We start from the raw sequence: 21,498 nt of genomic DNA on the forward strand, positions 1-21,498 counted from the left end.
CTATCTCTGTCTTCCCTGTATCCTACAATTTTGTAGTTATAGGCAACAATAAGGTCTCAGCTGCCTTTTTTTCAGGCTGAAGAGGCCCAGTTCTCTCAGCCTCTCTGTGTACATCACCTTCTCCACATCCTGACCATCTTTCTTGCCCCCTACTAGAACTGCTCTAGTACGTCAATATCTTTCTTTTACCAAAAAAACCCAAAACTGGACACAGCACTGCAGATATGGCCTTCCAGGTGCCAAATAGAGGGGAAAAAGCACTCCTAGGACCTGCTGGCTACTCTCTATTACTAACACAGCCCAGGATGCTGTTGCCTGCTTCTGCTGCAAGGGCACAGTGGTGGTTCATATTCAGCTTCTCCAGCAAAATCTCTGGATCCTTTCTGTGGAGCCTCTTCCTAGACAGCCATCCTTCAGCTTGTCCTCTTGCATGGAGTTACTCTGTGCCAAATGCAGGACTTCACTTACTCTTGTTGGACTCCAAAAATTTCTCATCATCTGCTTTCTGACTGCTCCTCCCCATTTGGCATCATCCACAAACTTGGTGAGAGCAAAAGGTTTGTTTTTTTTCTTGGTGATGCTGCTTCATGTGCTGTCATGGGTTGGTCTGTGCTGTGCCCTCTGCGTCACAGAACCACTGAAAGGATTTGGTTGGAAAGGACCTTTAACAATCACTTAGTCCAAACCCCCTGCTGTGGGCAGGGACACCTTCTAGTAGACTAAGTTGGTCAAAGCTTCATTGAGCTTGGCCTTGAACCCTTTCAGTGGCAGGATATCCATAGCTTCTCTGCGAAACCTGTTCAAATGCCTCACCACCTGTGCTGTAAAAAGTTTGCTCCTTATGTCCAATCCAAATCCACCCTCTCTTAGTGTAACGCCATTGCCCCTTGTCCTGACACTACAGGCCTTGGTAAAAAGTTTCTCTCTGTCTTTCTTACATGCCCCCTGTATATATTCGGAGACTACTGTAATGTGTTCCTGGAGCCTTCTCTTTTCCAGGCTGAAAAAGTTCCACCTGAATATGAGGAAGAACTTTGCTGCACGAGTAACCATGCACTGGAATAGATTGCCCAAAGAGGTTGTGGAGTCTCCCTCACTGGAGATATTCAAGAACTACCTGGACACAATCCTGTGCCATGTGCTCTAGGATGACCTTGCTTGAGCAGGGAGGTTGGACCAGATGACCCACTGTGGTGCCTTCTAACCTGACCCATTCTGATTCTGTGAAAACCCCAACTCTTTCATCCTGTCTTCTGACAGGAGAGGTGCTGGCATCTGTCCTTACAGACCGGCTCAACACGTCCTGCCTGTCTCGTGCTGGATGCAGTGCTCCAGCTGGTGTCCCGCTAGAGCGGAGTCGAGTGGGGCAATCTCTCCCCCGGACCTGCCGGCCACACTGCTTTCTGTGCAGCCCAGGGCACGGCTGCGGAGAACCGCCACGTCTGGAGAGCGAGGGAGCAGCCCCGGGCGGCTGTCGCCGGCCGCGGGGCCCGTTGCGCAGGCCAGGGGACCCCCGGTGCCGCCGCGGGCCCGCCGCGCTCCGCGGCCAGCGAGGGCTGTCCCGCCCGGCCACCCGTCGGCGGCGCCGCTGCCCTGGTGACGGGCCGCGCCGGGCGCGGCGGGAGGCGGAGGGGCCCGGCCGGGCGGGGCTCTCCGGCTCCCCGCGGGAGGGTCCTCCGCCCCGGGCCCTGTGAACCTCGGCCCCCGCCGGCAGGGCGCAGCCGGAGAGGAGAAGCCGACCCCGGTGGTCCGTTCCCAGCCTCAGGATGGAAAGCGCCGGGGCCCGTTGTTCCTCTGGAGGAAGCTGCGATCCTGACGTTGTCTGTGAAAAGCGCTTGTTTAAAGCCAAACTGCCCGAGCCCCTTGTTCAGCTGGCGTGCAGTCACCACCACTGTGCTTTCCCGGTGAACGGCAATGAGTTATGCATCTGGAACACAGCCACTGCTCAGGTAAAGCCACAGTATATCCCTGCATAGTCTTCTACTTTAAACTAAGGCTTCTAAGGGAGATATAAATAAAATATCTGAGGGTAATGTAGAAGGGTCAGGCTTCACTTTAATGCTGGAAAGATATTAGCACTTGTTGTGATCTTTGTTATTGTGATAAGAGTAATATAAGCTGTTGTGGTGGGTTGACGTGGCTGGCAGCTAAACCATCACACAGTGTCCTGATCACTCCTTCCCAGCGGGGTGGGGAGAGCATGGGATGGGCAAAAATGAGGAAAAAGTCACAGGTTGAGTTAGTTTAATGAGTGAAGGGAAGACAAAGAAAGAAGCCATACAAAGGCAGTCATTTACCACCTCCTATAAGCACACCAATCCCAGTACAGGCTTTAAGCAAAAGCCAGCTTAGAAGACAATCCCCCAGGCCCTCAACATCTTCTTCATGCAGTACCCCAGTTTTGTTGCTGAGCACATCATAGGGTAGGGAATATGCCTCTGCTGGTTCAGAAGAGTTGTCCTGGCTGTGTCCCCTTACAGCTTCTTGTGCATCTTCAACCTATTATTGAGATGGGGAAATTGAGAAAAAGTGGTGAGAAAGATAAGTCCTTCATGTTGTGCAAGCAGTGTTTGGCAACAGCCAGAACACTGCTGTATTATCATCACTGTTTTTGTCACAAAATCCAAACCACTGTGCTGCTATGCAAAAAGTTATTTCCATCCCAGACAAGCCCAGTATAGCTACATTGTAGTTGATTAAGTGATTTTGAAACAATAAATAAAAACTAGTTAGTGTTTTGTTGACTGCATGTATATTATCCATTTGTAGTTTTGTATTGTTCATAACCTTTGTTGGAAGTGATTAATTTAACTCTTCTTTATCTACATTTGTCAGTCATTATTTTTGTCAGGGCATCATTACTCAATTTCTGCGTTGTCATTCGGAAGTAACATCAATCCACCTCTTGTCTGCTCTGCCTCTCATGAACGTGTGATAGTGTGGAATCTTGATGAATGTACACAGAAGGTGCAAGAAGGTAGTGTGTTATTTATATCATACATATCCTTAGGAGTGGCTGAAGAATCATAGTTGGAAGGAACCCACAAGGATCATTGAGTCCAAGTCTTAAGTGAAAGGCCTGTCTAGGGATCAAACCCACAACTTTGGGGTTATCAACACCACACTCTAACCAACTGAGCTAATCTCAGGGTCTCTATATAACATATATATAAAAGGAAGTGATACAAAGGGGATCATTCACCACCAATCACTCAGACCAATACCCAGCCAGACTGAGCAGTGGCCACCTCGAAGACCATCCCCAACATCTGCTTTTCTCCCCCTGTTCCTTATGTAACAAGATTGTTATTTCTGAGAAGCACACCTCAACCACTCAGATTCAGCAGCCCTAACAGCGATATCGGTGCTTTATTTCTCTGTTTCCCTTCTTCCTCGGCTATACCGTGCTGGGCCGGGGGCCGGGGGCTGCAGGCGGGCGGCGGCGGCCCCGCCGGGGCAGCCCCGGGAGCTGACCAAGGTGCTGTGCGGGAACAAGCGCCTGCCATCAACCTCGGGTGAAACGCAGGGAAGCGCTGCCGCTTTGGAACAAAATGGACAGAAAAAAAAAAATCATAGCAGCACTGCATAATTAAACATGCAATGCCAAAATAACTAAATTCTACCTTTTCTGGAACATCTGTGGAACTAGTGTTTCGCATCCCGCCTTTTCTGGTCCTGCCTCTCCTGTCTCTGGAACACTGTTGTCACGTGTGTGTGAGCAACGCGAGTATCTGATTTGTGAGGAAAGTGTGTCAGTGAAAGAGAGTTATGGTGACATAACACACAGAAAGCAGGAGTTTTAGTATCCTGACCACCATATAGTTTTGGAGCCTCAACCAATGAAGTTAGATTCTAGGGAGCAGTTCTAACCCCTCTTCAAGCTTAAATAGATTGGAAAGTAGAGAAATAATGAAAGAGGAGAAAAAAAAGTATCAAGAAGTATTTTTCAAAGCCCTGTCTTGCTGTGCTTCAGTCAGGATTTCTTACGTCCAAAATTAATGTGGTTCTGCTGGGTTCCATGGGCACATCACCCTACTCCAAAAATCCTGTCTGTGGCAATCTTCAATGGAAGCATAACTTGATGGGAATTTTTAATATCTCAAAGAGTACCAGATCATGTCTAGGCAACAAGGCAGATGGAGGAATTCTGCTGGTGCATAGTTCTGTGCTTTTCAATAGCCTGGTGTAATTAAACAGTGTGTTGTTCTGTACATCTTCCTGACAGAAACTGGGACAGCTTCTATGGTTAGATAACTACTATGCAAAGTTTCTAAAAATCTCACTGCACCAGAGTTTTATATTTCATTGAGTATCACTAACAATACAATTGCTGCAGGGTTTACACCTCGTGGAATTGTTATAAGAACTCTTTTGGGAATGGTGCTTCATGTAAGATTTAGCCCAGATGATCAACAAGTGGCAGTATGTGCTGGAAATCGGATCTACATGTTAAGTGCAAAGGTGAGATACCATTCTCTGTAGCCATGGTGCTGGTATTTCATTAACTGATTCACTTTCAAATAAAATCATGATACAGAAATGTTAGTATAATTTAGCAAAAGTGTTCATTTTCTCTCATAAAATAAGTGTGAACAGATGCTTGATAATGCAACACATACCAAATAGAAAACTAGATTAAAAAAGATGAAATGAAAGAATATCTCAATAACTTAGAAGAAGAAAACATTCTTAGGTCATCTGAAAAATTATTCCTATATCATTCATTCTGAAGAACCAAATGTATTGTGTAGTGGCTTTGTCAGCAGGATGATATACAGGGCTGCAGTTTCCATGAGAAAAATCTTATTGAGTTATACTTTGAAAACAAATCTGACAATGTTTAGCAACAGTTATTATTAATATATTTACTTAATAGTCAATTTTAGTTTGAAATCTAATGTGTTTTTGTTTTTGACTGACTAATCACAGAATGAAGCTATACTAGCTAAATTGGATGGCCACCTGGCTCCAGTGACTGCTGCTGAGTTTTGCACGTGGGAGAAAAGCATGCTCATATCAGTGTCAGAAGACAGAACCTTTAAGGCAAGGAAATTGCATAGATAAACTTAAAAAAGAATAATTTAGTGAATATGTGAAGTAATTTTGTTCCCTTTGAAATATTTTGTTAGGATAAAGCAAAAAATATCTTTGACTTTATAGAGAGAAGGACATGGTTCTTAGAGATGCTAAGAATTATTGTAAAAATTATTGTAAAAATTAATTTCTCTTTTTTAAAAGAACAATGCAGATTTTGTATATTCAAAACTTTCCACATGAATTGTTAACTTTGGTGATTATTATCATCTAGCACATAGAAAGAAAATAAAATATTTTGATTACTTTCACTGTAGCTGAAGTGTTTTAGGTATGCTAAACTGAATGAAAACATTTCACTGTGAGTCTGCTGACACTGATTTGAATTTTCCCTTTTGGGAATATCGGCTTGGGTTATTGTATGCAATGGCTGGGTTATTGCATATTGGTAGGATTTTTTACAGACAACATTTTATATGATGACACCATGGATTGCTGCTGCTGTGCGTGATGACAACTGTAAGACAACTTAGACAGTAAGGGGAAACAAAAAGCCTGAGTGAACCCAGATGTATTTTCTAGGAGATATTGGGATAGGTACCTTAATTGCATACACTTTAATCTACTACTGATTGTCCTCAATATGACTCTAAATGTAGCCCAAATTTTTTTCTACAAGCTAAAATAAATATCAAAGGTTGTGGGTCCCTCCCCTCTCTCCCCTCCCTTCTCCCCTTCCTTTCCTCTTTTTTAATTTTCTGGTGCATTAATGTATGTCTTTTCATTAATTTAGCTAAAATCACTAAGATATCGAACTAAGCAAAGATGATAACAAGTACGTCTAATTACTTCATGTAATCATATTATGTGAGTTTCACCTTTTACACCATGGATGCTTATCAATTAAACAAAGCCCTTTGTATCTGGAAACAAGTGTTGAAAAAAATACTTATCTAAGGACATCACTTTCTATGGCTGCATTTCTCTGTTTTCACCACGTGATGGCCGTTAAAGGTTGTGTTTCCTTAGAGACCTAAGTAGATACCTATCTACGTCTTTTTTTTATTCAAAGGTGTGGGACTATTCTACTGGCCAATTAATATATCAGTCGGGAATAATAACAGGTAAGTTTTCTATTTTTATATGTATTTTTTCTTAGCAAAAACCTCTTCTCTCTAAAGAGTAGTCTATCATTATTGTAGAATTTTTTAGTTGATTTAGTGAAAATAATTCTAGAAGACTAGGGAGCAGTAAACATATTATCCTTTAAAGCCAATAGTAACTGTATGTTCCTTTAAAGTGGACTTCCTGGTGGATAGTTTTAGTGTACTTTCATAAACAACTCTTTTTGTGCGGGATGTGTATGTAACCTGCCACTTACTGAGATACACAAATGGAGCTCTCTTGTTTTGTAGGCAGAATTCCACTATCTGAGTACTGTGTGCTTGCTTTCCTTCAAGTTTTGTGCATGACATAAAAAGAAACACTACACCATATGTAGGTTTATTAACAGTGTCTGCAGTTGATGGTATATATTGACTTTAAAGATGAAAGCTTGTTTTGTGGAAAGACGAGCAAAAGGAGAGAAGAGGAGGAGGACAAGCATTGTCTCTGGTGTAGCAGGGACCCCTCCTTCCAAGCACTTTTCCTACAGGAACCGTACAGGTTTCAACAGGACCTACTCAGAACTTCCCTTTGGTTGTTCCTGCTTGTGGTGCTGTTAGTGGTGACTGGAGCACACTCTGGGGGTGTGAGTTGCATGGAGCTGGTTGTTAAGCTTTGTGCATAACATTTTGTTGAAGGACCTCATATAAACTAAAAGCTAAAAACACACATTAGGAAAGGAGAGGGAGAAGCAATGAATCCCCCCATTTGCCTGTGGCAATTGTTTAGCTTGAAAACCTGCCATGAGCACAATGTCAGTGTTTGCAGGTGCAAGACCATGAAACCAACTGCATGGTTCAAACAAGGGAAAGCTACTGACCACAGGGGTTCTGAAAACCATGCCACAGCAGCTTGGGGAAAAGGCAGTTCGCAAACCCGCAAGTGAAAAGCCCTTAGCAGCACAAAGACTAAGGCACACAAATCACTGTGCAACTGTAAGAAGTGTAGTAAGGTTTTTTCCCCTATTTTTATGAATAGGAGGTATTCAATTTTGAATCATGTGTTTTAATTAAATGTATTTCAATCAAATACTTTTTTTTTTTTTCAAGCAGCGTTTCCTTTGCTAAGTCTGCTAATTGATGAAGAAAACAAACAACTTGTCACTGGATGTGCTGAGGGACAGGTAAGATTTGCTCATTAAACTTAGTCTCTATGCCAAAACAGTCAACTATTATTAATGTTTCTGTCTATAAAAAAGCTTCACAAATGGCATACAAGTTTTGAAGTGTTGCAGTGGTTATTTTAGCAATCATAATTCAATTATTTGACCATAAACCATATATAGTATATGACTTCTATTACAAAACAAACTTTTTCTGAAAACCAGGGAAGTTTTTAAGAGCACAATCAGTGATTATGTAAGAAGAGTATGCTGAGAGGCTATAAATGTACCTGTTTTAAAAGAAAAAATGTGAAAAATAAGACTATGATTTTAGCATGTTGAAATTCTAATACAAATGTAATAACTGTGAATATGCATTTCACCCCTTTAATGTTAGTTATATATTTTTATGAGATTTTTCAGCTGTTTTCCTTCATGATTACTGTTCAGTGAATTCTTAAGAAAATTAAAGATTTAACTACACCTTTGTCTTAAAAGAGAAAGGTATTCACCTACATGACCAAGTGAGCAATGACATGCACGTTCCCTGTGATTTTTAATTGTGGGAAATAGTCTATGAGGAGTTTTTTTCAAACACATAAACATGTGGGAATTTGATGTGCAGTTCAAAGAAGTCCATTAGTTACATCAAAAGTTTTAAATATTGGATCTTTAGTTTGTATTAATGTAAGCTTTATATTTAGTGTCAAAGGGTTATTGCAATTGCTTTTTCTTTTTCTTGCAGCTTTGGATCTTCAGTTTAATCAGTGATCATAATTATCGTTGTGTAACACATATCAACTTAAAGAAAGAGCAAGAGAAATTCTGTAATAAAGTGTGGAAATCTGGAAAAGAAATAGGTAGCACAGTGCTTCTAGAATGCTCTATAGTTGTTAGTGGCTACTGAGTGTGTGCTTTTTACACCCCGTAAGATTTTTATGTAAGTGATAAAATTATGAGTCTCAGACTATGGCATGGAATTCTTACTGAAGCTGATATGTAGTTGGGTATTGGCCTATCTGGAAAGAATTACACATGTATGTCTGTAATAAAATCTTGGCCAATGCATTTGCTTATAAAATGTTACATGATGTGCACTAGTAAGTAATTTGTTTTTTACTGAACTCATTGCCCAAGACTTCAGTGAGAACAGAACCAATGTCTCAGAATTAATCCCTTGTCTAAATGGAACATTTCTCAGTTACCTTTGAAGTTTCTAGGAATCTCTTTATTTTTTTTACTTTTTTTTTATTATTATTATTTATTTTTTCTTTATCCATACCAGTCCCTCCATGATATCATTTTTCTCTGGCTATGGTATTTCTGGTGGTATAACACAGAGTACTTCTGAGTCTTTAAAGGCTGCACTGGTAGCCTCAGCAGGGTGATTCCCTGATATCAGACTGATTTGATAGTTCTCTTGTTCTGCCTCAGGTCACCATGAGCAGGTAACATCATTGGTACCAGGAGAGGTAACTGTCTTCCCACGGGCAGTGCCAGTGCAGACACCCATCCCCTCAGCACTGCTGTGGCTGTGTCTGCATTCCCTTATCCAGTTCTGATTCTTCCTCAGAATTCTGTAAGTCCTTTAGGGCTACCTGCCCTGGCTGCTGTGAGCAGTGCAACTGCAGTAGCAGCAGGTGTGCTGAGCACCTGATTGTCCTGTGATGGGCACGTTTGCCGTGTGGTTGCCGCATGGTGGGCGTGTGAATGGCGCGTGATCGTGGTGTGCCACCCACCTGCTCGGCCTGCCTGCCACAGAGTGCCCAGGGGTTGGGCGAACCAGGGAGAGGGTTGCCTCTCGTGGTACCTGACTCCAAGGCAAAACAAGAGAACTATTGGAACATTTTACACCTCTTAGGCATGTGGTCCCTTGAGGATTCTCGGATCCTCCTTGGATCCCTGAGGATCAGGCATTCAGACTACTTGCACACCGGCTGAAGTGGGTTGAGGTCCTTCTAAAGGCAAGCAAGACAGAGCTTTCTTAGGGAAAGGGACATCTGCTTTCCCTTGCTTGCTCTTTTTCTGAATCAATGGTTGCTGTATTCTTACTTGCCTAGTGGTCCAGCTTCCATAATTCTAAGCTCCTAACCTAAGGAGGAAGACTGCTACATTTCTTGTTATTGTTTAAAATATATGGATGTCACTGTTATGTTTGAAAGACAGTGATGTAATATCTGTGCCTAATGCTGAATTTAATGCTAGTAGTTCTTAGTGGTGAATGCACATTCATGATGGGTTGGGGACTCCTTGGGAAGATGAAACTGAAGTGGATTTTCACCTTGTTTTTGGATTGCATTGTAATTTTAGTGTCAAGGGAATTTTCAGGCTAAGTGGATCCCCAGCATATTTAAGGATATATGGCTTTCGGTGTCACTTTTTTGAGATGAAAACACCTAAATTCTGCAAAATCCTTTTCAGTGCATAAGTAGGCTCTTTGGATTTTATCTCTAGGTATTTGAAATAAGACATTTGAAGAAAGCACATAAGAATCAGGAAAGAAATTTCAAGAGGGCTAGGATGTATCCATCTTTTGAAATAGAAGTTTCTTGGGTGTGGTCTTAGTTCATGCTACTTCACTACTTCCAATTCTCTCTTAAATCCCATCTGTTTCCCTTATTTTATTGTTTTTGGTAGCTAGTATTGTTGATTGTCTTTCTTAGGTGAAGGGCAAAATGATTCCAAGGTTTGCAAAACAGACAACTTGAGACCAGAAGGATCAGTGGAAACATCATTGCCTGTTCTCTTAATTGAACATTGTGACTTTTCAGTATGTTTCCATAATGAAGAAAAGATGTAAGTCCTTTAAAATACCACCTAGTATTTGGCTTGAATTTATTCCTAGGAGTTCCTATTGGTTCTTGGATTGTTTTTACTGCAACTTACTATTTTTTAGAAAATGCAGTAGGAAAATAATATTTTTAGTGATCTGCAAGTTTTGATGGCCTACTCTTAGGAAGATAATATACACAAAGTTAAAATTGGTTTTTATTCTGAAAATAAATTTTATAAAAATGTCTTTGGGAATATCCATTTTAACATCTATTGATACCAGTTGATCAGGGAAGATGAATTAAAAAGTAATTAGGAAACCAAATTTATTTTGAGTTTGCTTTCCTGAAGAAATAAATCTTATGCTGCCACTGCATGCTTGTCAGTTTGCATTCCAAATTTAATAACTTTTGAACTACATAAACCTGCTCCAGTCAAACTTCTGTACTAGAGACAGAGATTTCAGAACATGATGTTTTTACTCCTTCCATGAATGAATTCTTACATTACATTTCTTTCCTGAAGAGAAATTTATCCATATTATCAGGCACCCAGGGATCTGTTCAGGACACTGCCACAAGAAGTGTCTTATAGAACAGCTTGGGTTTTTTTGTTATTTGTAATTGTCATTTGGATAAATTTCTCAGCCATATCATGTTTTAGGAAACTCTTGTTCTGACCGTTGCCCTATGGTGGGTTTTACAGATGTAACTGATTAAACTCTGGTTAGATATATAAACAACTTCCGGTAAACAAAGAAGAAAAATATCCAGAAGTCCTGGATAATTTTGGTTGTCTTTATGTCCAAATTAAGTAATTATTAACAATTATTTTCATGATGCCTGCATTTTCAGAAATATTACCACTGAGCGGAAGGAAGTGGTGATTTTTAAGATGCACATCTCAGACATACTTTAATGGAATGATAACACTTTAAGGCCATGTGATGCATTATTACAGTCAGTCTTATTGCTTGTATAATATCACTCTCAAATTATCAAAATTTTATCTGCATAAAAACCATAGGTTTTATTTGAACTACAGCACATCTTTAAAGATTGCTAGTTTTCTGGTGATAAAGAATCCACCATGTCCGTAGTTAAGTTGTTCCAGGAACTGACTAATTCCATTTTACTTCTAATCTGAGTTACCCTCTTTTGTGTACCATTATTACCTTTAAGTATGTTTTTTAATCTTATAGTCCAGGGTCCGCCACTATCAAGTTCCCTCCTTGGATAGCAAATTCTAGCTCATGAACAAATTACCTCTGCACTTCTGGATGAAATAGTTTGTACATTGTATAAGGCACGTTTTGTGTAACATTTTTAACATTTTAACATTTCTTTTTCAATCTCATTTTGAAACATGGTTGCCTGAAATGAATCCACAGTAACAGGTTATTTGAAACAATTTTCTGAATTGAAATAACGTCGCTTTCCAATACCCACCTGTTACTGCCTCACATTGTACATCTAAGAATTATTTGTTCTTTTAGCTCTCACATCACAGTTGAAGGTTTTGTTCTGCTTATAAACTGTCTATTCAGGTCTTCTTAAACTATTTGACTGTATGTGTTTGGAGGGGGTTTTTTGTTTGTTTCTTTTATTTTGTTTTTAATTAAAAAAGGTATTAAGCCACTGTGGTGAGTATTTTCATACCAAGTTTCAGTTTATACTTTTTCATTCCCTTATTTTAACTCTTGTGGTCTGACTTTACAAATAAAACTAATAAGTCTACTCACTCCTGTCTGGAAAATTTATTAAGATGTTGATGTCAATTTTTATATATTCTGGCATCAAAACATTTTTAGTTCTTTGAAAATGACAACTGTTATTTTGTCACAATCATCTTATGCTTGATAACATTTTTCTTCTGTGAGGGTGTTGACTGAAATTGTAACCAGTTGATTTACTCTGTGGTGATTCCAAAAGCTGGATTTCATTACCTAACTGCAGTACTGCTGCCACTAAGCACAGACTGAGACAGACATTCCAGGCTTGGCTGGTTTTTTTTTTCCTCTTAGTTTGTGCTGACTTTTCTCTTATACTTTAATTATGTACAAACATACCTTGAATTTCACTGGTTTTTTGAGTGTTCATGCGGAAGTGGTAAAAGTAAGACTATATGTGGATTTGCCTCGTGGTTTGAATTTACTCTTTGTGTATACAGTGCTTTTACAACATCTCCCAGCTCTTACAAACCACAGTAATTTTTGAAGAAAAGTATTTCCTCTCTTGTTTTAGACTTGCCATAAGCACTTACGTAAAATCAAGGGTTGTGTTCTGTTCTTGGTTTTCAAAACTTCACCAATTTTGTTTGAAAGTTTTTACTTTGAGCTACAGATTTTAAAAAATATGCTGTAAATGAAAAATCTTTATTTTGATGGGGTTTATTATTGTTGTCCTGGGACTGGGCAACAAGTATTAAAAACGCTATTTGCTGTGTGTTGTGTGGTAATAAAAAAAGCTTCTCTATGCTACTCAGAGATATTTTTCTCCTTTTTTTAATAGGTATTCTGCCCTTAATACTAGCTATTTTTGGATAGGAACCTCTACTGGCTTGTTAATAATTAATTTGGCAAACTTTGAATTAGAAGCTTTTTTGTCTTACAAAGGTATGTTCTGTGAGATATTTGACTACACTATAATGTGATTGCTTTCATTATCTGACATAAATAGTACAAGAATTAGTTTGTGAAATAGCAGAATACAATTAAAACTGTTTCTTTAAAAATAGCTTTCTTCCAATTAATTTTTATATGGTTTCCTGGCCCTGATTTTCTCAGAAGACATGTTGGCACTAGATTTGTGTAGTGGCTGGCAATTAATTTTTATTCAATTTTGCAGTTCATGAGTGTTAAATATGAGGAATGTTATTCTACTCCTACTTAATAATGTGAGGGTAGGCTAGAAGGATATATTCTGAAGGCAGTGGATTAGGTTCATGTCAAATTAGTATGAGTAATTATTTTTTCTGTCTTGGGGATGTTAGGTTTTTCTTCTGAAATGCAAATACCATTTTATAGCTCTGTGTTCTCTTTGGTAAAGATTACAGTGACCTCAGCATTCGGTTTGCCAGATCATGTGCACTGACAAAGAAGACAGTTAATGGAAAGGTGAGTATACAGCAAGCATTGATTTAATGAATGTTTACACTTCCAGTATTTCCAATAGCTAATAATTATATGTTTTTTTAGAGATTAATGTGCGCGTTTGTTTTACTTGGTGTGAATTACACAGTAATTTCTTTGGAGAGGACTGGTTCTACTGTATGAGATCTACTAGTTTTAATAGCTGGATAGTTTTAAAGCTCTCACAGCTTGTATATAGTCTATAGGGATTAATAAGGAGAAGGTGAATTTTTATAGTGTTTGGTGTGTATCTTGAATGTTAAGAATGACCACTGGGGAAGGATAGGCAATCTTTTAGGGGAAGAAAGATATAAGCATTGTTGTTGTTTCTCAAAAAAATGTTAGGATGAACTACTTTTGAATCCTTCCAAGAAGTCTGTCAAAACTATCTGAGTTGTGGAAAGTCATTAAAAGTGATTTAAGGAACTGGAAGGCATTCTGGTCTGTATACTCCATTTCTGATGTTGCAGGTTTCCTACAGAACGGAGTGTAATCTAGGCCTTTCTGTAGAAAGCAGTGTCTTGCTTTAGAGAAGGATTTTGTTTTAAATTCAGATCTTAGAATGTTTTGTTCATGTTGCTGAAACCAGTCTTTCTTCCATGTGTACTTGTCTCACAACTGTTACTGCAGAAATATATCCAGTGTAGAAGCTGTTGGAATTCCTCTCTCTGTTATGTATGTAAGACTGTTAAGACACTTATTTAAGCAACATAAGCATAGTTTTGAAAGACAGTATTAACCACTCTTTACTGCTTAATGTTCTTCAGGACCAAATCTATGGATATTTTTGACTAATTTTCATAAATGACAGAAAGTGATTTTCCATTATAAATGCTTTGTTGTTGGAGCAGGTTTTGTGCTTGATCACCTCAATGTTTGAAGATATGATTGCTGTGTTGGAAGTTAACCTTGCTACATTGGTGAGAACTCAGAACAATGTTTTTCTCCCATATGGAAATGAGAACAGTCTATCAGTTATTGCCAGGTACAGAATAATTCAATGTTTTTTTTCTCTGTGTTGGATTGGGCATTTGTTTACCTCGCAGTTAAGGTGCATCACATGGTATTGTACAGTGCTATTTGTTGACATGGTTTTATTTTACTTCTTTTCCTGTCATGCTTTAGTTGTATAGAGTGTGAGAAATCACAGAAACACAGAATGCTTCAGTTTGGAAGGCACCTCTGCAGATCACCTTGTCCAACTACCTTGTTCAAACAGATCCATTTGGAGTCCATTGGCCAGCACCACATCTGTGGTGGTTTCACCCCAAAAATCCTATTTCCCAGCTTCCCCACAATTTGTTTGGGAGTAGAGAAGTTTTCAGACAGACACAATTCAGCATGGGGGAAGGGAATTATATTAAAATTACTAACACAATAAATATAATACATATATACATATATATATATAATCTTAAGTATGAAAACTATAACTAAAGAAACTTAAACTAAAGAATAAATAGATACACAGCATTAACACAATTTCTACCACCCCTAGACCCTCCCACATCAGTTCAGGAGAAGTTTTCAGGGCGATAGTTAAAGTCTCTCTTTCTCAAATGGAGTTTTGGGGGTTGGGCTGCACCCCCACCAACTGCTCGGCCTCTGTCGAGCAGATCCTCCTGGGTTTTGAGGGAACTCTTGTCTCACCAGGTCTTCACCACAGTCGAGGAATTAAAGTTTCTGAGACTTTTTTCCTATCCCGCGGGCTTCCTCCTCGGGGGGTAAGGTTCAAGGACTCCTCCACGCTGGATCTATTCTCCCCCCCTCCCCCCCAGGTCGCAGGATTTTTCTAGGTTTTGCTCAGTCTTTTATAGACCCCGAAATTTCATTAGAGTCTCTTCTCAGAAAAACCTGCTCTGTTGGCTCTATGCCATATTCTAGGCCTGCTCTGCTCTATTCCGTGCGTTGCTGTCACCACTTCTTCACAGGGCCTTACTCAGGGCCAGGGTGGGACGGCCCCGGGCCATCACCGCCGCACCGGCGGCACGGCTGCCGCTCCAGCCTGTCCCGGGCTACTCCGGGGCTGCCGCAGGGCCCAGCCAGCTCCTCACCACCACCCTCCCCCCGGGCTGGGGGAAGGCGGTGAGGCCGGCTGGGAAACTCCTGGGGAGTTTCTCTCTCACTCCAGTGCCGTGCCTGGCCACCGTGCCTGGCCGCTCGGGGCTGGGCCGCCGCCCCCGCTGGCAGTGGGGGGGGGAAACGGCGAAAAACTCCCGCAGCCCTGGCTGGGCCGGGGCAGCGGGGGCCCAGGGGCTCCCCCAAACTCGAGGAGGACTCCCCTCGGCACTTACATGGCTGCCCGATTTTCCAGCTACGCCAACAGCTTCCCTTCCCAGTTGTTGTGATATGTTAATTTCCCAGGGGCGAAACACAGCTCTCCATTGGTCCTACGTCAGAAATTTACTGGGGATTAACCATGTCCAGCCCCAGGGGGTGGGGCCAGGTGGCTGAAACCACCACAACTTCCAAACAACTTTTGGATATCTCCAAGGAGGGAGACACCACAGGCTCTCTGGGCAGCCTGTGCCAGTGCTCAGTAATCCTCACAGTACAAAAGTATTTCCTGGTGTTCAGACAGACTCTCCTGTGTTTCATTTTTTGTGCATTGCCTCTTGTGGGTGGTGGACTCTGCTTTACAGCATATACTGCTGCATAGGGTTGTTCCTCCTCTGGTGCAGGACTTTGCATTTCACCTTGATGAACTTCACAAGGTTGCTGTCAGCCCGTTTTCTCCAGACAGTAAATGTCTCTCTGGATGGCAGCACAATTTTCTGCTCTTAAAGACACTCCTCTCAGTTTTGTGTCATCAGAAAACATGGTGAGGGTACACTCTGCTCCTTCATCCAGATTATTAATGCAGATGTTGAATGGAATTGGGCCCAATATTGAACCCTGACGTACTCTGCTAGTTATCTGGTTTTTAGTCCACCTCAGTGTGGGCTCACCCAGCCCATACTTCATCAGCTTCTCTATGAGAACCTTATGGGGAACAGTGTGAAAAGCCTTACTGAAGTCAAAGTAGACAATATCCACTGCTCTCTCCTCATCTACTGAGCCACTCATTTTATCATAGAAGTTTATCAAGTTCACCCTTGGTGAATTCCTGCTGACTACCTCCTTCTTGTCCTTTAAGTCCCTGTAAATGATTTATGAGAAAATACTGACATCTTAAAGACAACAAAAAACCTGCAATATACACTGAAGTGCAGATTTCAGTGCTTATAATAAAATCAGGTCAACATGAAATAGGATCTAACATGTAAATGCAATCATCTGTGAATCCAGTCAGGGCCAAGGCTTGTCTATGCTGCTGGGTATCTGAGCTAATAACTAATCCACTATGCCTTGTTTGTTTTTATTAAAATGTCATTGCTGTTGTTGCACATATACCTGCCCACATGCAGAAAAATAGCTAAAAGGGAGTTCTGACAGCTTTTCCTAGTCTGATACTTTTGTCCATTGCATTGATCAAGTTTTGTTCTTGGTTTTATAACTTAGGTGTTCTTTATTGACAAATTCTCCATTGCTTAAAGGTTTAAAGAAAAACAGGAAAGAACCTTCTAGTAAAACATTTGGTAAGTATAAACCAATCTTGAAATTAACTAATAAAGTTATATTTTTAATAAAAGTAACTGACTTCCAACTGGCTTGTGCCTAATACAATCAATATATTTATTTCTGGGTTAAATATACATTACATTATATTTTTACTTTAGTAGGAAGAATTTTATACTGCTAACATTATTTCATATCCTACGTATGTATTCTAGTTGAAAATGATGTTAATAAGTATTTTTCTTCTTTCAAAAGCAATTTTCTGAGAATTTGCTGTGTATTTTAAGTGTTAAAGTGTAGAATGTTTATATTTTCATAAGTCATTCTTTTTCAATATCACGCAGTGTATCTTTCTGTATAATTGTCATTTCTTTCTTAACTTTGGTTACCTGTTTTGGTAAATTTTGTTGTCCTGAATAGTCTTTTGTCAATATCTGCAAGTTTAGGAAGTTAATTTTTGTCTCAATGTCCTACTGTTTAAAAAAAGAGGTCTGACTTCCAATTGCTGTTGAAGCACTGATAGCTTTTCTTTAGTTAGCAACAATAAAGCAAAGTCCAAAAAATACTTACAAAATGTTTTCGTCATTTGCTTTTACTTAAGAAGGGTGTAAAAATGCTGGTAGCTGTAGACATGTAGAAATAATCTATTTTTGGACCTGTTAGAATGTCAAAGGTTGTGTCTTTAGTGGTTTATGATATTCTGAGAATGCATCTACAGTGTTTTAGCTAGAATTCCAGGCTGCTTTGGACACCCAGCACTGACACCTGTGCTACCTTTGTTGACATCTCATGATCAGATAAATGCTGTAAGGAAATCCTTTGGTCTCTTCAGGCAAGTGGCATTGGGAGCTTCTCAGGAAGGACCTTTTTCTGCCTCATTGCTACATAAAGAGAAAGGACAGTGGGAGTTGAAGGGAATTCCATCCTCAGCATAGCTAAATGTATCCATGAGATCACTCCCAATGCATCTGAAGTTTTTCTCTGGGCATATCAGCAGGATTTTCCCCTTTACAACATTTATTTTTTTCGTTTGTTTCTGCTGATATGAAATACTCATATTCAGTTTGGGACTGTAGGCTACCCTTCAGGCTTCTTAGTATGGCAATGTGTATACAGACAAGTACCAATGACCTAAGACACAAATACTTACATATACCCATCAGTCAGTTTGTTAATGATCTTTAGATGATTTTTATATTCCAAATATAAGGTGTGAATACATTATAGATAGTGCATACAAAGTCTAAGCATAAAATAGACAGCCAAAAAACACATTTGTGAATGAATGATGAAAAAAGTGATTCAGAACAATATTCTTGCTACTTCAAAGTTTAAAGAAGTTCTTAGTCATTCATATTTTTGGAGAAGGGATGCTATACAATGCAACAGTTCATATTTCTTTCCTTTCTCGGTAATCATTATTCTAGAGTGGTTGGTCAGAAATGTGTTTTGTAACATAAGGAGACATCCAATATTTATACTGGGCTAGCCTATCTACCTTAACTGTAAAAATATAATGTTAACCCCCCCATTTTAATGTAAATTAAATTATTATAGGAGTGAAAAGCACAGTGAAAGATAAGCCATTGGTTTTCCATAATAAAATTAAATCATCAGGATATACAGCAGCACCACGGTGAGTAGATATATTACTATTTTGCCTGTTTTATTGATGTGTGATATTTTTTCACATAATAGAACCATGTAGTCTTATGACTGTGAAATTAATCACCTGTGAAAAACAGTTATGATGTTATCAAACAAAAGAATTGAAAAATATATTGCAAAACAGAATTTTCACAGCTTCTGGTTGTTGTTCAGCTTCCTTTTGAAATCCGTATTAGGCATCCTGACTCTTTCATCTGATTACTCTTGTTTCTTCAGCTTGCAGAAAGAATTGTCTGAGAACTTTATTTGAATAGATTTTGTCCTTTGGAGTGCATTGTTCAACAAACAACTCACAAAAATTAAAGTGCAAACTCAGGCATTAGATCATTAGAAATCTATATTGTCATCAAAGGGTACATTCTCTTACCTACTGACATTACCAGGAGACATAAATAGTAAGAAGGAAGTAGGATTGCTTTTGTTTTAAATAAGCTGTTTTTCTCATGCAATGTTTAATGTTTCATCTAGAAGAGTCTATTTTCTTTCTCATAGAAAGACCATGTTTTCTCCTAATACTAACCTGAATAAAAAAGAGGTATCAAAGTGGAAGACCGGTTGTAAATGGTAAGTAATCTAGTAACTCCGTTAGAGGAGGAACAAATTAAAATGAGGATAATTAGAGTTCTATTGAAAATATCATTTGTCTCTGTTACTTTCATTTGAATTTTTTAGTTAGGTGTATCTCTGGAGCTAAAAGGCTTTGTAAATTTGATATAAAATGACTGCAGCAAGTGATTGGGATTATCAGACTATCAATTAAATTTGAGTGTTTCATATAAAAGAAAATATACATATCTATTTTCTTAGATTTGTATTGATAGAAAGAGGAACAGATGCTAAATATGGTTGGAAGTGAAGTCCCAGAATGTTCTTAAGCTGCAGTTCCAGTCAGAAAAATAGCTGAATGTGGCACAGAGAGACATAGTGATTTCAGATCATGTGCCTTGTTCACCCCTAAAATCATGTTATCTTAAGCTAATACAAGGATTTAATGGATTTAAACAGAATATACATAATGGTGCAAATTGACCATTCCAAAGTGGAATCTTCATCACTGTGGACTCAAACAACAGATTTTTTTTTTAGAGCTGGCACTTTCATGTTAATTTTTGTGGAATGTTAAATGAGGATATTGCACCCATTTTTTCTCTTTACTATTATATAGTCTTTTTGTCTATGTAGTACAAACATAAAAGTAAAGAATGATTAATGCCATCATTTTTCTCATTTAAAAAGAGCTGTTAGAGCATTAAGAAAAACCACTTAATAGCTCAAGACTAAGTTTTTTTAATCCTTGCACACATAGGTAAGCTTTTACATGAGCACTTCAGATAATTTCTTTTTTGGTTTACACTGTTTTATGATAGGTTAAGCTACTAAGTACTGTAAGTTTTGTGTGTGTGTGTTGTTTTTTTCTTAGTTAAATTGCCTTTTTTTTTAGTTAATATTGCTTTTTGTCACAAGAAGGTAGAGTTTGCATTTTTTAAATACTTTTGTTAGATAGCTATGCTACTTAAGAAACTTGATTTTTTTACAGGTCTATGTTAATTCTTGATCTCATGAAATCATAACGGTGATCAGGGTAATTTAAGTATGACAATTTAAAATTCATTTGGCTCTTATCTTGAATTTAACATCAGTTTTCCTGGAAATATTTATATAGTGGTGTTTATAAGAGTTCCCAAAGAACATTTATTTCATAACTGAAATGAAAATGTACTGCTTTCTTTCTTTTTTCCTTCTTTGAAGTAAAAATAAAGAATATCCATTGGACGGGGATCCTCCAATCAAACATGAGAAACAGATATCTGTTACTTGTAAGCCAACTCCAATTTTTTGTATTCAGTATTCTGGTAAGTACAGGCTTTGTAAAATGTGCCGTTCTGTCAGTGTGCAGAAAGAAAACCAAAATTTGTGTGGCATAGTTTATAAAGACTGTGGAATCACTAGATAAATTCCCAGAAAACTTTCTGGCAGTACCACATACTGTTTGGTCATAATTTTTGTCTTGAAAAACCATTCAAGCTGTTAACATGAATGCAGAAGGATTCTATTTCTGATTTTATGTCTTTTCCTTTTGAATTTATTTTATGACTTTCCCACTACAACTTGAAAATTAGTAGTTCTTTCACTAAAGAATTTATTTTCTGAGACATTTACTGTCATTAGGGTGTGTTGTAAGTTGAGTTTCAAAAGACTCAGAATACTCATATTTCTTATATAAATATTATTCAGTTTTTCTATGTTGAAATATAAAAAAGGAATTCTTCTGGGTAATCCAAAAAAGGGCATTTTTCTTAACTGCTTTGGATAAATGACTCTCGCAATAGGGTTAAGTCAGTTCCAATGTAAATATGATTAAGCAGAAACTACTCCTTATATTAGCACTGAAGCATTTTACCAAATATATAATTATGTCAGTGTACACCATGCAAGCCACAATATTTTCAAAGTATTGAAAAATATATATCTTCATAAAAGTATTATTTATATCTTTATATAAGTATTTTGATGACAAGTACAACTTTCATCCTCAAGGAAAAAAGCAATTAGATGCAATCAGTAACTTTTCTAAAATATATTCCAGCCATCTCTCTGCTCCTTAGAGAATGGGAAGAAGTTGTTATTTAAGGCTCCTGAAAGAAATTGGTTGCAGAGAGCTTATTTCTAGGAAAGTTTGTGCACTTAAAATGAAAAGTTCATTTTTAGCAAAGAAAATCATCACTATAGTTTTGATAGTACATTTTAAGGCTAAATCTTCTTTTACTGTGAGGAAGAAACATCTTTCTCTGTTTTTGTCCTTGTCTCTTGTCTCTTGCCCAGACATGCATGCACACACAGGCTTAAACAACCACAGTTTAGCAAAAATAGTAAAGATTTTTTTTTTCTTGGAGTAAAAAAATTGTATTATTGTAACCTTGTAAGGAGGGATTCTGTTACTGTTGTAGTCTGTATTGACCAGATGGTTCCTAGTTTTACAATATATTTTCGGCTGCAAATTTGCAACTTTGAGTTCCACCTTGGAACAATCCCTAAAGTAGTCTTCGTAAACTATGAGTCATAATAATTA

General features: G+C 38.6%; 1 protein-coding gene and 1 long non-coding RNA gene across 13 annotated transcripts in view; one reads left to right on the forward strand and one right to left on the reverse strand.

Annotated features, from left to right (window-relative positions):
• Nucleotides 1–1,636: 1,636 nt before the first annotated feature.
• Nucleotides 1,637–21,498, forward strand: part of WDR27 (WD repeat domain 27) — a 121,597-nt gene continuing 101,735 nt past the window's right edge. For 6 of the 12 annotated variants that reach the window (XR_010429138.1, XM_064648875.1, XM_064648878.1 and 3 more), the window contains exons 1-15: nucleotides 1,637–1,949; nucleotides 2,836–2,977; nucleotides 4,337–4,461; nucleotides 4,930–5,043; nucleotides 6,107–6,158; nucleotides 7,248–7,321; nucleotides 8,046–8,160; nucleotides 9,964–10,096; nucleotides 12,583–12,686; nucleotides 13,120–13,187; nucleotides 14,054–14,187; nucleotides 16,704–16,780; nucleotides 18,318–18,396; nucleotides 18,921–18,992; nucleotides 20,178–20,281. Coding sequence is in view for 11 of the 12 variants with exons in the window: in XM_064648875.1 (XP_064504945.1) it covers nucleotides 1,767–1,949; nucleotides 2,836–2,977; nucleotides 4,337–4,461; nucleotides 4,930–5,043; nucleotides 6,107–6,158; nucleotides 7,248–7,321; nucleotides 8,046–8,160; nucleotides 9,964–10,096; nucleotides 12,583–12,686; nucleotides 13,120–13,187; nucleotides 14,054–14,187; nucleotides 16,704–16,780; nucleotides 18,318–18,396; nucleotides 18,921–18,992; nucleotides 20,178–20,281 (1,576 nt within the window). In the remaining variant the exon portion in view is untranslated. Of the gene's footprint in view, nucleotides 1,950–2,835; nucleotides 2,978–4,336; nucleotides 4,462–4,929; nucleotides 5,044–6,106; nucleotides 6,159–7,247; nucleotides 7,322–8,045; nucleotides 8,161–9,963; nucleotides 10,097–12,582; nucleotides 12,687–13,119; nucleotides 13,188–14,053; nucleotides 14,188–16,703; nucleotides 16,781–18,317; nucleotides 18,397–18,920; nucleotides 18,993–20,177; nucleotides 20,282–21,498 lie in introns of those variants that run through there. The other 6 variants (XM_064648876.1, XM_064648879.1, XM_064648881.1 and 3 more) reach the window with 6 other exon arrangements.
• On the reverse strand, nucleotides 14,269–15,704 carry LOC135411411 (uncharacterized). The gene is made up of 2 exons (XR_010429139.1): nucleotides 15,497–15,704; nucleotides 14,269–14,489 (listed from the first exon to the last, which is right to left on the reverse strand). It is a non-coding gene; the product is annotated as an uncharacterized LOC135411411 (long non-coding RNA).

Source organism: Pseudopipra pipra, chromosome 3 (assembly GCF_036250125.1).
Source record: "Pseudopipra pipra isolate bDixPip1 chromosome 3, bDixPip1.hap1, whole genome shotgun sequence".
Taxonomy (NCBI): Eukaryota; Metazoa; Chordata; class Aves; order Passeriformes; family Pipridae; genus Pseudopipra; species Pseudopipra pipra.